The sequence below is a fragment of the Chelonia mydas genome, chromosome 2 (assembly GCF_015237465.2).
Source record: "Chelonia mydas isolate rCheMyd1 chromosome 2, rCheMyd1.pri.v2, whole genome shotgun sequence".
Lineage (NCBI taxonomy): Eukaryota > Metazoa > Chordata > Testudines > Cheloniidae > Chelonia > Chelonia mydas.
In genome coordinates this window covers 206,169,360-206,185,570 of record NC_057850.1, presented here as the reverse complement: position 1 = coordinate 206,185,570, position 16,211 = coordinate 206,169,360, and the positions used below count along the sequence as shown (strand labels likewise).

General features: G+C 39.7%; 1 protein-coding gene across 9 annotated transcripts in view; it reads right to left on the bottom strand.

Moving 5' to 3' along the window:
- The window catches only part of SNX13 (sorting nexin 13), a 155,618-nt gene that overhangs the window by 96,614 nt on the left and 42,793 nt on the right, over positions 1-16,211 (bottom strand). For 8 of the 9 annotated variants that reach the window (XR_005224029.2, XM_043541115.1, XM_043541112.1 and 5 more), the window contains 2 exons: positions 14,943-15,055; positions 3,296-3,398 (listed from right to left, as the gene is read on the bottom strand). Coding sequence is in view for 5 of the 9 variants with exons in the window: in XM_043541112.1 (XP_043397047.1) it covers positions 3,296-3,398; positions 14,943-15,055 (216 nt within the window). In the remaining 4 variants the exon portion in view is untranslated. Of the gene's footprint in view, positions 1-3,295; positions 3,399-14,942; positions 15,056-16,211 lie in introns of those variants that run through there. The other variant, XM_043541116.1, reaches the window with a different exon arrangement.

Genomic DNA, 16,211 nt, shown 5'->3' with positions numbered 1-16,211 from the left:
AGGCTAAGATGATACCCCCATAGGTTTAAATAACTTTGCCACAAGAGGATAAGTAACCAACTGGCCAACGACCCAGCTTCTGAAGATAAGAGAAGTTTATACCCTTAAAACACAGACCTGCTAGAACCCCACAACTAGTTTTTTATTTTTAAAATGTGCAATCTTGATAGCCATGGAATAAGCTTGTGCCTTCACTGAAGCATTGGGAATGAGGGAGGACAAGTCAAAGAGGAACAAGGAGAAAGCAACGGTCTCAGATTTCTTAGTGTACGCGCAACATGCCTCAGGTGGTACATAACAAGGATTCATTACTGAATTTGGTCCGCTGGTTGGCTCATTAGCTCCGCGGCCCAGTCACTGATAGGGAGTGAACGCTGATCCATTTCCCTGTCTCAGACTGAGGAGTTAGAACTAAACACAGGTTGTTTAAATTTGGCTGGAGGCCTTTGGGCCACCAAGGATCTTCTCTGTCTTGAAGTGCACACAATCAACAGGCTGAGATTCGTTTAGACATCTGAACCGATGAGACCAATGGCTTTAAGCATTATGAGGCAAGAAATACTTAATATTTGCACTATATGAGTGCCATTTACAATATTTTCTGTTTTGCTTCTCATTATTTGCATTACAGAAGCATGCAGAGGCTTCATTCAGACTGAGTTTCCATTGTGCTGGATACCATACAAACACCTACTAAGGGAGAGCTCCTGTCCCACAAAGTTTGGTTTAGAGACAAAACAGAACAAATGCATGTACCAGAAAGAAAAAAATAATAGGAAAAGGGAGGATGAGGGTAATAGTGATGGGCACACCTGATATCACAATCCACTCATGTGCACATTTTTCTGGTTTCTTTATTTTTAGAGATATAAACAAACGAGCAGTAATCCCTGCTGGCCATCTGCCTAAAAAATTCTGAAAGGAAAGAAGAAAAGCAACTCCTGCTGTAAACCCTATAAAATGCATGGAAAACATTATTCTGAGGGGAAAGAAGATGGATAGGGTTGTATAGATTGGAACCGTAACATTCTGCAATTTCATCAACACTCCCCTTTCTTTGTTGTGTGGGCTTCTCTATTTTAAAACATAAACATACCTCAACACACAGACACACAAGAGCCCAGAGTTTTGACTAACCTGTATTTAATGAATAGACAAAATTAACCTGAATGTGCAATGTGTGTTTACAACACCAAAAGTCGGCAAGCACCTCCAAAGAAAGAAAATTTGGCGTAACTAAGTATTAGAGCAGTAGAAGGACTTTTGAAAGTATAGAAGTGACCCAGCGATACTTAAGGCAAATTTTTAGTAGCTAATTTGTTTTCTGTGGCTCCATCAAGACAGCAAAGACTCTGGGGTTCCTCTTCCTCATTCCTGCTGATAAACAGGACAACAACTAACCACTACCCAGGATTCTCAGGCTCCCTCATCACTCTCTCTAGTTTGATTCCTTCTGACCCAAAAGGCATCTGTCTGCTCTACCTCCTTAACAAAGGAGAATCTATTGTTGAAGCCTGGCTTTGGAAGGCCTGGTATGGTGGAAGCCTTCACTCCCTTGCCAGAGTCACAAAAAGCAAGTTGGCTGATAAGTTAGTATATAATACTTTCTGTGGGTCAGTTTGCAATAGAAAACCATGAGCTTCACGGCTGAATTAGACATAAGAGCCTGAGGAGAAGAAAATGGCAACCTCTAGTCCCATACCCCACTCCCTTCAAAGGAATGTTAAACTGATGCCCAGTTCTAAGCACTCATCCATTGTAGAATAGCACTTGTAGGTGCCTGCACATTCAAATAGTAACTAGTAAAAGCATGGAATAACAGGTATCAGTTTTGCAAGGCTTCCCCAGTGATACTTGTCCCTCTTCAGCCCAGAGCCACAGCTCTGACTCTAATGGAATGGTCTCTCTAAACCTCATGAGACAATGAACTTCCTTCTGTGGCCTTACAAACCTTCATCTGGCCATGATGTATACAGAAGCATAGATGCCTCTCCTTGAAACCTGGAAGAGGATCCAGTCCCCTGAAGGCTGCAGATATATTTAAACACATTTTCAGGCCCAGGCTTCAACATTCCTCACTTAAGGAACAAAACTCTGAAATCTTTGTTAGGTGGACAGGATCTTAGTTTTTAACAAAGACAAGTGTAAAGGAACACTTATCACTATAGAACAGTGGTTCCTAAACTTGTTCCGCCGCTCGTGCAGGGAAAGCCCCTGCCGGGCTGGGCCCATTTGTTTACCTGCCGCATCTCATTGGCCTGGAGCAGCGAACCGCGGCCAGTGGGAGCCACAATCAGCCAAACCTGCGGATGCGGCAGGTAAACAAACCAGCCCGGCCCGGCCGGGGCTTTCCCTGCACAAGCGGTGGAACAAGTTTGGGAACCACTGCTATAGAAGATCAAATATGGAGACCTACTTGAGAGCCTGAAATACCTCTTCCATTGTCCATTGTATTTGTTACATTACCTTTAAGGTAAGGAGATGCAAAAAAATCTACCCAGTGAAGAGTCTTGAAAGGAGGCTCACACAACCAGAAGACCAGGTTGTTAAACAGAGCAAAGAAAGGTCACTAGCTTCAGAAAACATGACAGCTGAGGAGATGGTTTCACAGTTTCCCTAGCTGTAACTCATTTACCTGTTTGCTTTCTATGACTTGGCCAAGACAGACTCTCATCCTATCAAGCTTTCCAGACCCAATCTTCAATAATCTTTCTCAACTAAGTTAGGCAAGAAAAGTAAGCTAACAGATACTCTTCTGATCAGAGGGAATCAAACTGAAGATGCAGAGAGGAAGATCCTAGGAATGGAAAAAATACCGAACAGCAATGCTGATCCTGTCAGAGTGAGTGAGGAGCCCCAGTCTCTGCGGACTAAGACACAAACATTTATTAAATGAATACATAGGAAATTATAAAAGTTAATCAGAGAAAAAACTATACAGATTGCACATAGGAAGAAACTCCTTAGTATATACGTTATTCTGCTTCTCACACTGTAGCCAGAAAAATATAATCAAAATAAGCTGTTTCTTTAAAGTAGCGCACACTTCATAAAAATGTGTTTTTGAAAGGCCAGCGCAGAGTTTGTCCATTTATTATATTTCTTTGTAGCAGAAGAAAACCTGGCTCGAACTCCGAGAATATAAATGTTTATCTTGAGAAATATGCACTTAAACTGATACATTTCAATTTTTTGATAGTACAACATACTGAAAGACTCAAGTGGCAAAGTCTGAAATGTATGGATTCTGATCTTGAAGCTATAATGCTTTGTAAATTTTCCTTATGTTGCTTACCTTAAAAACCCCAACAGACGTAGGAGGAAGAAATGAGTGTTCACACTGTTCAAGGTACTTTTCTGAATTTGTTTTTCCAAATAAGAGAGTAACCACAAAACCCCTAAAAAAAGATACAAAATAAAATAATCAGCTTCCATGTTCTAAATGTTCAACTTAGATGTTCAACCTAAAACTTAAAAATTCAAAGGCATCTGGTAAGCAATATTTTCTAGCAAAAGTTTACACACATTGTGTAACGCTTGCCAAAGGTGACTGTTGTTCACCATATACAAAGCTGAATCTCTATATTTTTCAAGAAATATTTTTTTTAAAAAGAACCATGAAAACTCTACTTCTGTGTAACATCCCGTTTAATGTCACCAGTGTACTTTGTACTGGTAAAATCGTTAGCCCCTATCCAGCACTGGGATATGTTTTGATTCATTCCACATGGGGATTCTGCACAGGGCCGATGTCTATACTAGTGGATCCTGATGCAGGATCAGAACTAAAGATGGTAAATTTACCCACAGTATTTATGTTCACACAGAGATGTTAGCAAAATGAAGTAGGTTTAGAGGCAGTCGAGCCATTATAAATAAATACATATATTATGTATACATTTTCTTTAAACTCTACAAAGCACTAATCTCTTTAGAAATGCACTCAAACCGCAACATGAAAGTGTAAGACATGGACACACTAACATTTAAATGTATGAAAATAACTCTTTGTAGAATAACTTTTACCAGGAAGAAACTATATTATGTTATAGTAACACTGAACTCATTACTTAAATTAGCATAATGAGAGCTGAAACAGGAAGGGAGCAGTAAGTTAAGATGTAAGGTCAAACTAGTAGACTCATCGGGTAGCTTGGATAAGAAAAGAAAGCTAAGTTAAAAGCTTGAGGTGATGATGATAGAGCTTAGTAAGCAAGTGGTTTTATTACTATTTTTTTTATTTAAATATACAATTTAATCAATGAAAGGAACATTGTAAAGCTTTTTTATGGGTTGGCAGAAAATGAGGTTTTATCAGAAATTAACTTTTGGCTCTTCTTGAGCTTCTACAACAGGGGTGGGCAAACTACAGCCCGCGAGCCGGATCCAGCCCTCGAGCTGTTTTAAGCTGGCCCCCGCTCCGGTGAGGGCACAGGGTCAGGGCCACACCACGCGGCCTGGCTCCGGCCAGGGCGCTGAGTCGGGGCCGCACCATGCGGCCTGGCCCCGCACCGGCGCTCCAGATGGGGCACAGGGTCAGGATCGCAACATGCGGTTCCCGGAAGCAGTGGTATGGCCTCATTTTGGCTCCTACGCGCTCCAGTGGGCGCTGCAGGGGCGGTGCCTGCAGATGGGACAGCATGAAGAGCCACCTGGAAGAGTCTCCGTGTAGGAGCCAGAGAAGAGACATGCCACTGCATCTGGGAGCCACTTGAAGTAAGCGCCACTTGGAGCCTGCATCCCCTGAGCCTCTCCCCACGCCCCAAACCCCTGCTCTAGCCCTGATCCCCCTCCCGCTCTCCAAACCCCTCGATCCCAGCCCAGAGCATCCTCCTACACTCCAAACTCCTCATCCCCAGCCCCACCCCAGAGCCCGCACCCAAACCCCAATTTTGTGACCATTCATAACCCATACAACCGCCATACAATTTCTATTCTCCAATGTGGCTCTTGGGCCAAAAAGTTTGCCCACCCCTGTTCTACAATGATAAGATGAATAAAAGTGCAAGTAATTTTATTATTGCACATTATTATCCTGGTAAAAATGAAGATGGCAGGAAAAAAAAATAATGGTTTCAGTTGTGATGATGACAAATTCAATTGCTTTTTATGACGAATCAACTACTTAACCCTGGTGGATGACAGCAGAAAGACAAACACTGCTGCTTTTGATAGGAAGTGGATGAAACCCAAAAAGCTGTATTGTATGTTCTCTTTCTACTTCAGAATGGGTGAAATCAAAAAAGCACACACACACACACAAATCCACTCTCAGTTACACTTGTGAAAAGTCATGGAGGACAACACAGTTGCACAGCATAACTATGGATATTTGGCAATGCAGAACCTTTATTACTGTAGATGATGCAAGGGCTGGGGGGCAGAACTTAGCTTGATTTATACATCCCAGGTGGAGTTTGCAGTATTGGCAGTTAGAACATATCTTTTCACTCCCAAAGTAAGCATATTTGATATGGAAATCATTGAGGGCCAATAAAAAAACCTGAGCTCTACAGTGTCTTGCTCTCTGCAAGCAGAGCTGGTTTAAGAGAACTGTACTTTACAGCCACTGTCAATGACAATTAGCATAATTAACAGTTGAAATATCTTTCTTAGAACCTTCCCAAATTTGTTAGACTATATTAAAACAATTTCCCCAAAATAAATTTCACAGCATAATTGAAACGGTGACTATATAAACAGACAACTTTTGCCAATCATGATCATCAGTTATCCATTATCAATCCTCTCTCCAAAAGGCAAATTTGCAGATATGAATTTTAAAGCAACATTTTATAAAGGAAGGGAACCAACTATGTTTTAAAAGATGATGCATATAAGTTTTTATGCATGATAAACTAGTTTTAACTTGAAAAATAACCAATTTCAAAATTTCTCTATTATACTCTATCAAAAGAGAATCAAAATTAACAGTTTTCTATGCATGGAGGTAACAGACAAACTACATACATTATAGCTCTGTTTCAAATCTGTTAGAAAATCCAAGATGACACATTAAAGTAAGTTACTAAAATCATATGACTACCATGATATTTTCAAACCGAAAAAAGTGTTAATACGATTTTATAATTAAAAATATCCTCTGAACAACTTTTTAATGTTACCATAAATAGTAATTTTGAAACCCAGAAATACAACATGTTTTAGCAGGGTAGATTAATTTAAATCAAAGTGATTGTAATCATGATTTAAATCAGCAAGTAGAAAACCTTGATTTAATAACTGAATTTAATCTTGTTTTTCATTGTACTTTTTAGTTATTTTCCTAAACAAAGACTGGATTCTCACTGGCTGGTATAATTTGGTATTACTTTTTGTTGCCAGTAAGAATCCAATCTTTGTTTAGGAAAATAACTAAAAAGTACAATGAAAAACAAGATTAAATTCAGTTATTAAATCAAGGTTTTCTACTTGCTGATTTATATATTTTATATATATATACACACACACACACACATATATATATATACACACACACACACACACTTATTTAAACAATTATATAGCTTGATTTATACTTATTCAAATTCTTAATTTTTATTAAGTTAGAAATGGCGAATGACGCATTTATCAATCTTTTATTTGTAATTTGTATCGATATTGGAATTCAATTCAAATGCACAAAAACAGCATTTTAACATTAGTTTTATTTATTAAAACTACCAGAAATGTGCTGGGATACATAAGGGAGAAAAAAGTTAAATGCAAAACAGTTTTTGTATTTAAAGCTAACTGGTTTATTAAAACAAGGGAAGTATTTAGTAAATTGAACTGGCTGTTTCTGGTCACCATGTCCTTCAAGATATTAGAACTAGTAGATGATATCTCTCACAAAGTTTTTATTCATACATTAGAAAAGGAAAACAAGCTTTCCTGTTTTTTTCTATTCCAAACAGTTTCTCAACTTTGAATGAACTTGTCACTGAACTAGCTGAATAAACTGAAATGAAGAACATGTTCTCTATGCACTTGTACAAGAGGCAACTGTTGTCAAAAACTGGTTTAGCACTTCAGGAAACTCTGATTCCCTGTGCTTGGCCATTGAATTCTATCAGTTCAGTGGCCTTCCTTTCTTTAAAAACTTGAGCAGCAAATATAGACTGCATGAATATTTCTGAATTTACAGGCACCTAAGGATAATAATTATAGACTTTTGTAATGGAATTTTGAGATCCTCACAGATGAAAGCTGATATATACACAGAGTCTCATAATCCCTCTTTTTTTTTATACTGATCTTCAGGTAAATTTGTCTTGTTTCTTTTTCTCAGAAGTTGCACTGCTTTAGAGAATTTGGCCCTACATGCTGTACTGGAAGGAGGATGCAGTAGACTGCAGTTACTCATCCAAACATATACGCTTATCACTCATTTCTAGAAGTTAATAGAATATATATAGCTAAAATCTTAAACTTCAGGAAAATGAGAAAGAATTGGAAAGAAATCCTGTCTACTCACACCTACATAAAGTGTTGGACAAATTGATTAGGTGCACACAGATATGCATTCTTATCTCTTTCTGATGCATCAGGTATTGGCAACTGTCAACAGACTATGCAGATCACTGGCCTGATCCAATAAGACAACTCCTATGTGACTAAGTTGAATGCGCTTCCCAGTTAAAAACTTCAAGCATGAGAGAGGCATGTGGGCAATAGACTGGCAAATAAGGAGTATGAAAAAGCATTTGTACCACAAACTATTGCTAACTGCTGTTTTTGTCTTCTCTTTTCAATATCAATATGCCATAAACAGAGAAGGGAACTCATCCATTCCACAGCAGTTTGAAGCTTAACAGCAAAGGTAGAGGTTCACATGCCCACCTAGTGGGGACAGCAAATGGTGTCCAAAAGTGCCCACACTGTGTTACTAGAGATGCAGAGTGATAATTTCAGCCTTTTATCAATATGAAGCAGCCACCGTTTTACATAAGTTAAAAAGGACACTGACGCACTGTAAAAAGTAACGTTTGCCTCAACTCCTTATCAGACACCACAGAAAACACATTGATGAATACAAATGGGGAGACCCTACGGTTTGTTTACACTCAAAAGTATTAGAGAGCTGTAACCCTGCCATAAAGGAAACTGCAAGACTAGCTCTTCAGGAAAAATGTTTAAAACAGAATAGTGATGGGAGCTGAAATTCTCATCCATCTAGCTCCAGATTTATCTGGACTATTCTCTCCCTTAAGGAATTATAGCCCTAAAGGTGATAATAAATTAAGACTATTTAAGGATCAAAGGCAGCTTCAGCATCATTCCCAATTTGGGCTGCATCTAAAAACATAGGCAAACAACAGTTTTAATTTAAGATCCCAGCAACAAAAAGGGACACATTGATAAGATATTGATAGGTAGGCCTAATGGGCCACAAGACATTCCCTGCAGCCACAAAGTAAGAGTCAGATGGTCTAAGCACGTGAGCAAAAGAAATCCAAGATGTTAACTTCAAAGCCTATTGTCACGGAGTCCCCGGGCGATGCTCTGGAACTGCTCTCTATGAAGCCAGTCAGGACTCTGGGGAAGTCTCCTTTCTTTGAGCAGACTGTCTTCAGGACACACAGCTCACACAACTTCCACCTTCCTGGGTCTGACCTCGGAGCATTCAGCATCCTCTGCCCCTCCATGCACTTCCCACAGCGAGTCCGCCCAGGCGAGCTCCTGGGGAAGCCAGAGAATCCTGCACCCCAACTTTGCAGTCAGACGTGACTCTCAGCCAGCCAGTAAAACAGAAGGTTAGATGACAGGAACACAGTCTAAAACAGAGCTTGTAGGTGCAGAGAACAGGACCCCTCTGCCGGGTCCATTTCGGGGGCAGTGAGCCAGACCACCACATCTTCACTTTGCTCCTTGTCCCCAGCCAGTCCAAAAACTGAAACTCTCTCCAGCCCCTCCTCCTCTGGGCTTTGTCCCTTTCCCGGGCCAGGAGGTCACCTGATCCCTTTATTCTCCAACCCTTTAGCTCTCACCTTGCAGGGGGGAAGGGCTCAGGCCATCAGTGGCCAGGAAACAGGGTGTTGGCCATTCTCTGTGTCCAGACCCCTGCACACACCTGCCCTCTAGGGCTCTTCAACAATCATACACCCTTATCCCACCACTTAGATACTTAAGAACTATATAGGGGAAACTGAGGCACCCCCACACTATTCAGAGGAAACATTAAGAACAGTCCCGCTTCGTCACATCTATTCTCTATGTCTACACAATTAAAATTCAATTCCAGCGAATAACTGCCATTTTGCCTAGCACCACTTAGGATCCAAAGGAAAAAACTGAGGAAAGATGTTACTCCTGGGGAAATTCTGCACCAAAAAGTTAAAATTGTGTGCACAATATTTTAAAATTCTGCATATTTTATTTGTCAACACAACAACATAATCACACCAATTTCAATTATTTTGGTAATTTATTTCAACATACCTGTCAGCAAGTATGTCCAATAATACAGACAACAAAAAAGATTCAGGAAATGTTTTTTTGATAAACAAATTTCTTACTAGGCATACTAGTATTAATACTAAGTAATACTGAGTATTAATTTATATAAACTACAAGACAGAAATGTATTTCTTGCACCTCTCAGAAGCAGTCCAAAGGATTGCAAGAGTCAGGGGCAATGGAGGAACTGAGTGAGAGGAAAGTAATAGCTGGGAAGGAGCCTGGGAGTGAACCAGGAGGGCTGTTGGGTGTGGGTGGCAGAAGTATGGGACAGGTTTTATTTGGGGGGGGGGGCAGGGAGAGATTGTTAGGGAGCTGGGGAGCCTCTCCCATGCAGACCCTGGCTGACCTCAGCCTTTCCCATTCAGTCAGGCACATCTGCACATATCCCCATGTAGCCCTGCACCCTCCCCCCACTTCTATTAAGCCTCTGGCTCAGTGTTGTCACCCCACTAGCTCATATGCCCCCTCCCCAGTCTGTCATCCCCCCACTAGCCCTTCTGAAGCCCAGTCTGTGACTCCCCAGCAACCCCATGTGCCCCGCTCTGTTCATCCTCCCCATATCCTGTGCCTCCTCACCTCAATCTGAGAAAGGTAGCCTCTGCCCCCTTCCCCTCCTCAGCTGGCTGCTGCAGCCCCTGAGCCAGCTGCTCACTTGCTCTCTCTCTCTTCTGGTACCACATCAGCCCCGGTGGGCAAAAGGTTTAATTACAGCATGACCCCTCTCACAGCTTCCCTTTACCTACCCATCAGAATCAATTATTCTGCGGGGGGGGGGGGGGAAATCTGCAGGGACATTAATTCTGTGTTTGTGCAGTGGCACACAATTCCCCCAGGAGTAAAGATGTTCACATGTTGTTCGAAGAAAGGGGAGGTGGTAGAATTAGGGTCCAGCACATAGGTCAAAGGAGTTATCAATACTTGAAGTAGAGGCAAAAAATATTTCATGGAAACTGAGATGTTCTATGGTTTTATGTTATGTAACTTGCATAAATGATACCAATATTTTGCCTCTTGCTTCTGGAAATGCTAAATTTCCTAATGTGATAGCTTACCTGATCCTGAATTGATGAAGAGATGTACTACAAAAAAAAGCTAAATGTTTGTAAATCAGTCTGCAAATAAAAAAAAATAAATATCAAGCAGAAAAGGACTTCAGACTTATAGCATTTGTATAAAAACAAGAGTTCCAATATCATTCCACAAATGTGCTGAAGAACAACGGTTGTAACCTGACTACAGCATACTAAAATAAAATAAAATGTGCAGTTAGCTAGAGTATATCACATTTAAAAGGAAACTATTGCCATATGATTTAACAAAGTATTTTTATTTAACTAGAATATACAAAGAAGAAATAGACAAAGATTGATACTGTTCTGACATCAACATTGAAGGGACATGAATACATAAAATAAATAATGGTACTGCTTAAGTAGATAGGCTTTGAAATACTTGTGAGGAAAAAACTATACAAACTGGTAAGACTGTGCACGCCAAATAGGAAAAAACAGAGATATAAATATATACAGGAATCAAGCAAAGATCCATACCCAAAATTGTTGTGTGCTATGTGTTTTGTTCAGGATGATAAAGATGAATTGGGTGTAGGGAAACCTCCCAAAGTATTAAGGTTTGTTTCTTTCTGGTATAAAGGTAGATATACTACACAGCATATTATTTAATTACTAAGTATAGATGAGTAATTTACCTTAAACAACAGCTTAAAACTTTGTTTACTTTAATGAATCATGACAAGTACTTACATACCTTTGTACCAGAGGAAGAGTATTTGGAATCTTACATAATTTGGATCAGATTAATGTGACAAACCAATTAGTGAAGAAAATGCAGACAGGAACAATTCAGATACAACCTAGCTTCAACTGTTCCATACGCATAGCTCTGTTCCTCACACATTGATACAGTTTAATTTAAGCAAGTATCCTCCTCCTGAAAAGATTAACAACACTAAGTAAGGATAGGTAGAAAGAAAGGCAGGAAACCTCGTGCACAGAAAATTCAAAGTAATAACATTCCACTTGAGGTCTGAGATTTAACACCTACCAACATCAATAAATAAGTACCAGGAGGATGGCTGGAAAAATCTGCTATAACAGCATAGAGTATTCAGAGTAGCAGCCATGTTAGTCTGTATCCGCAAAAAGAAAAGGAGTACTTGTGGCACCTTAGAGACTAACAAATTTATTTGAGCATAAGCTTTCGTGAGCTACAGCTCACTTCATCGGATATTACCATAAAATGAAATTAGCTTTAAGGCGGATATTGATGAGGCTTGGTGAAATGTACAAGATGTAGCAGCCAAGCTACCTACAATAATGAATAATCAAAGATGGTAAATTGACTACGTGAGGAGTTGTCTTTGGTTCCTCAGTCTGATAGGTTTGACAAGCCAAGCAATTCAGCTTGGGAGCTGAAACTGAACACAAACTAGGGATTAGTGCAGTTTCCATTTCTGAGAATTTCTCAGACTACATTGTAATAAGGAAGTGGTAATAAATGAAGGAAATGAAGGAAAACATTTTTACATGCTGCAAATAGATTTTTTAAATGAACTAGTTTACACATTTTGTGCTCAGTGCCCCAAATATCAGTGGTAAGGGGGAAGCCGACACATACATGATTTCAAACTTTCAAAGATAAAGTTGTCAAAAGCAAAAACATGCTGCCTCAAAATATTGATAAGCTACTCAAGTGAAGAAGCCATACAGCACTTGGTGTGCTATCCTGTGGGCCAGTACTTCTTACTCAGTGGACCAACATCCTTAATACTGATAAGACAATAGATTTAAGATACTCACCGCACCTTTAAAGGGGGAGGATGTTGTCCAGCTGGCCGAAGGAAAGGGAACAGTGCTCTACGGGGGCAGCGGATGGGAGAGGTCAGAAGCTACTGCAACAGGGGGAAATGGGTCAATGTGGCCACGCTCACTCATCCCCTGGGACTGGAAGAGTTGAAAAGAGGAAGCCCGGGCGAGTTGAAAAGAGGAAGCCCGGGCAGAAAAAGCCTTTTCCACAGAGCAGGAGAAGCAGCATTCCCCTCCTTCCCCCTTAGGTAGCAATATACCAGGACCTGCTGTGGGCATTACTCTAGCCACCCCTTTTTTTGGAAGGGCTGGGAAGGAATTTTTCTTTCACCACCAGATTGGTCTGGGGGAGAGCGGGGTTTCGCCTTCCCCACAGCAGGTTCAGGGAGGGCTTTGCTGATGTGAGGCATGAAGGGAGTTAGGCTATATGTCACAACTTATTATATAAGCACGGAGCAAATATTCAGTGCAGGTACTCCATAAGAAAGGTATACAATGAGCGGACAAATGCCTTGGTAAAGGACTTAAAAAGCAGGAGTTGGATAAAGGAATGGAATGGGGGGAGGCTCGGGGCTCCTATGAATGTGTGAAAATAGAATGAATTATATTGAAATTATAATTCATTAAAGAAATGCTACTTGAAGGGTTTGTTGAAATATAGTTGTCAGGAAGAGAAACATTAAGGAGTGTGAGACAATGGGTCCTCAAACTAATTAACTTAGAGCTCCTACTGAGCTAGGAGATTGGTAAATGTTAGTATGCAAATAAGATATGTATGTATATTTGGTCAGTTTCTGCTTCCTTTTGTCTCTTATGTTAAATTGGCTTTGGCTTAGCTGTATAAATAAGTTAGCTTGAGCCTCAGAGAGGGGCTCACATATCTGGGTGCATTGGCAAAGCGCTTTGCTAATAAACAGAGTGGTCTGACAAATTATGTGAGTCCTGAATCTGACTTTGACAATTGGTACAGCAAGGAGCCAACCCTCCTTCCTTACAGCCTACCTTAAACTTGGGGGATGGTAAGGTCCCAGCCATGGGTTGGCTGGGGGACCTGGATGGAAAAAGAGGGGGGGCTGGCAGAAGCTCCCCAGGTAGATATTGAATGAACATGGGGTACACTTTTATCTACCAGTTTGTCCCAGATATCTAACAGTAGAGTTGAGGCTTCATTAAAACCATATAAAGTGTCTCCTGTCCTTCTTTCAGTATAGCTGGACAAAACTTTTCAGATCATCTTACGCATTGAGCAGTGAACCCATAACAAAACTTAAAAATATTAGTTTCTTTATATCAGCGCTCAACTGGAAGTACCAATAAAAAAATACTCTAGCCATACATGTCTAAAAGCCCACTCCTTCTAGGTAAGTGTTTTCTGGGAATAATTCAGTTTTAACCAGGTTGTACAACTCCATAAAACTGACCCTTATGTGCTCTCAAAGGGTCTAGACTCCAAAACGGTTAGGAGAAATACTGTGCCCTACTTTTAATTACTCTAGCCACTAAGCACCCTATCAGAAGCTACTACACCTGTCAATATAACCTACTGCCAAAACATCCTGCAGAAAGACTACTACAGTTGATAATATGCTAAGCAGACTAAAACTCAATACGTATTGAAACACACACAAAAAATATATAGCACTAATGCAACATCATAAATTGAAAAAGGAAGGGGGAATTTCCTGGTTGTTTACAACAGACAGGGTTACTACCACAACACGTATTATATAGTTTAGGATATACATTAACAAAATATATAATTTTGGTTTACATACAAGTATAGAAATAAAAACAAATTGCAACCTTAATTATATCACATGCTGTAATGCCCACTATAACACTGGAGCTAAACACAACTAAAATATCACCAGCTCTTTCCTCAGACAAAATTACACTCTCGTTCCATCTCTTTGGATATGCAGCTGAAAGTGTGGTTGCCAAGGAAGACTGCCATTCAAATAGGAGTTGCTGAGTTAACTAGCATATAGATAAAAAACTGGGGAAATAGGATTTTGATAAGGGAAATGGACAAAGTACAGTTATCTCATGGTTCTTGGCCAAGTAATCAGTACAGTAATTGAAGGTAATGATCAACTGAAGATAGTAAAGTCAGTCATTGCATGCCTATTTATTTTCAGTTTATTGCTAAAATGTAAGAAATCAATATGACATGTCATGAGTCAGAAAGAAATGGTTACTACTCAAACTTGGGTGAAGATATTGTAATAAGCACCATTCAGTGGAAAATAAAGTTCTGTTTGTTTTATTTCCAGTTTCCCTTTTTATTTCATAATAGTTTGTACATAAATTTTCAAGAAGGGAAATAAATATCTTAAGTAAAAATTTATCAGCTATGTAAAATACTGTAATGAAGTAAATAAGAAAGCAGTAAGCAGAGGATAATTTTATTTTCTTCATTTATTTAATACGAGAAGTAGGATACTTTTTCCATTAGCCAAAGAAAAAATGATAGATTAATGTACTCCACTGTGAACACGTGAAGCATCTGAGAAAATGTAGGATATGCTTCATGTCTTGATAGCTTCCTATTGGTGTATTTCTACCCTTTTCCTCAGTTTTAGTTCTCATGTGTTCTTTTTAAATGGTAAATTAAACTTACAAAATACACTATAATCCACAATAGAGTATACTTACCCACCCACAAAGCAGAGGATATAAAACGCAAAGTAAAATATAGCAAAGGGTCCAAAAGTTACTAGAAAGAGCACAACACCAAGGCTTCCCCATCCCCATATGGAAAGACTGGTCTGAAATAAAAAACAGAACAAGAATAATTAATACAATATTTGTACATTTTGGAGAATTTTTAGTAGATTAAATTTAATGTATTTGAAATGTCTTAAAAGATTTCATAATGACTGCCCATTTCCATTTAGTTTTCAGAGTTTTAGTTTTACTTGACATAAAGAGAAGAGGTTCCAAAGTACCAGAAAGGACGTTTTTATCACTGAATATTTTTCGGCTAACAATCCAATTTAGCCAACAATCCGACTGCATGATTCTTTTTCCCTTCCATGCAAAAATTAATTACATGTCCTTCCCTCCTTTACACACTGTGTCACCCCTACTCTGATTATGCATTTGTGCACTTCTCTTCCTTGGGTCCTCTTATTTTCATGTAACTTTCTACTTCTTCCTCCTCTGTTACAGTCTGTACACCTCTTTTGATGTGTTTCAGACTTTCTGGAGAAGGCAAGCGTGATGGTTCTCAGGTAACCCAGGATTGCGAGTCACCCGCTGCCTCCAGCAAGAGGAAGCCTTGGCCATTGTGGCTGGGTTTTAGCCACTCATGCACTCTCCTCTGAGCTATACCAGCTTTGTCTTCATCTTGCAGATTAAAAATAGGGGCACTCCAGCCCCTGAGTCCCTTTGAAGTGTTCTTCTGTGATCTCCAGCCCAACACTAGCTACTCAGAAATCCCAGATCCTCTGCCCCCAAAGGAGCAGCGTGCACCATAGTTTTCCGTAAATCACTGCTTCTGTAAAATCATATAGCACTTATAATAAAACAAGAGTAGGTTTATTTAAGAAAGAATTGCGAGTTAATTGGAAACAAGAGAGTGCAGTGGAAACAAATGGTCATAATACAAATACAAATCATAAAATGCAAACCTGGGTCTACATTTATTAATAGTTAATTTTCCCATCCCCTCCCCCCCAAACACACACACAGTGCAATCTGTTGCAGAACTGGCTGGCTTCACAGGAACCAGGATCCAAACTCATGAGAAAAACCACTTGTGACATCCTGGCAACCCAATATTCACCACTGTCATGTAATTAGGATATGTTTTGTACAAAGTATGCCTTGTATCATTCTAAAAGTCTTGATCTGCTAGACATTAATATCTCATTGGATTGTATGTGCTATCATTGTATGTGAAGTTCTGAAGTTTGGCTGTGT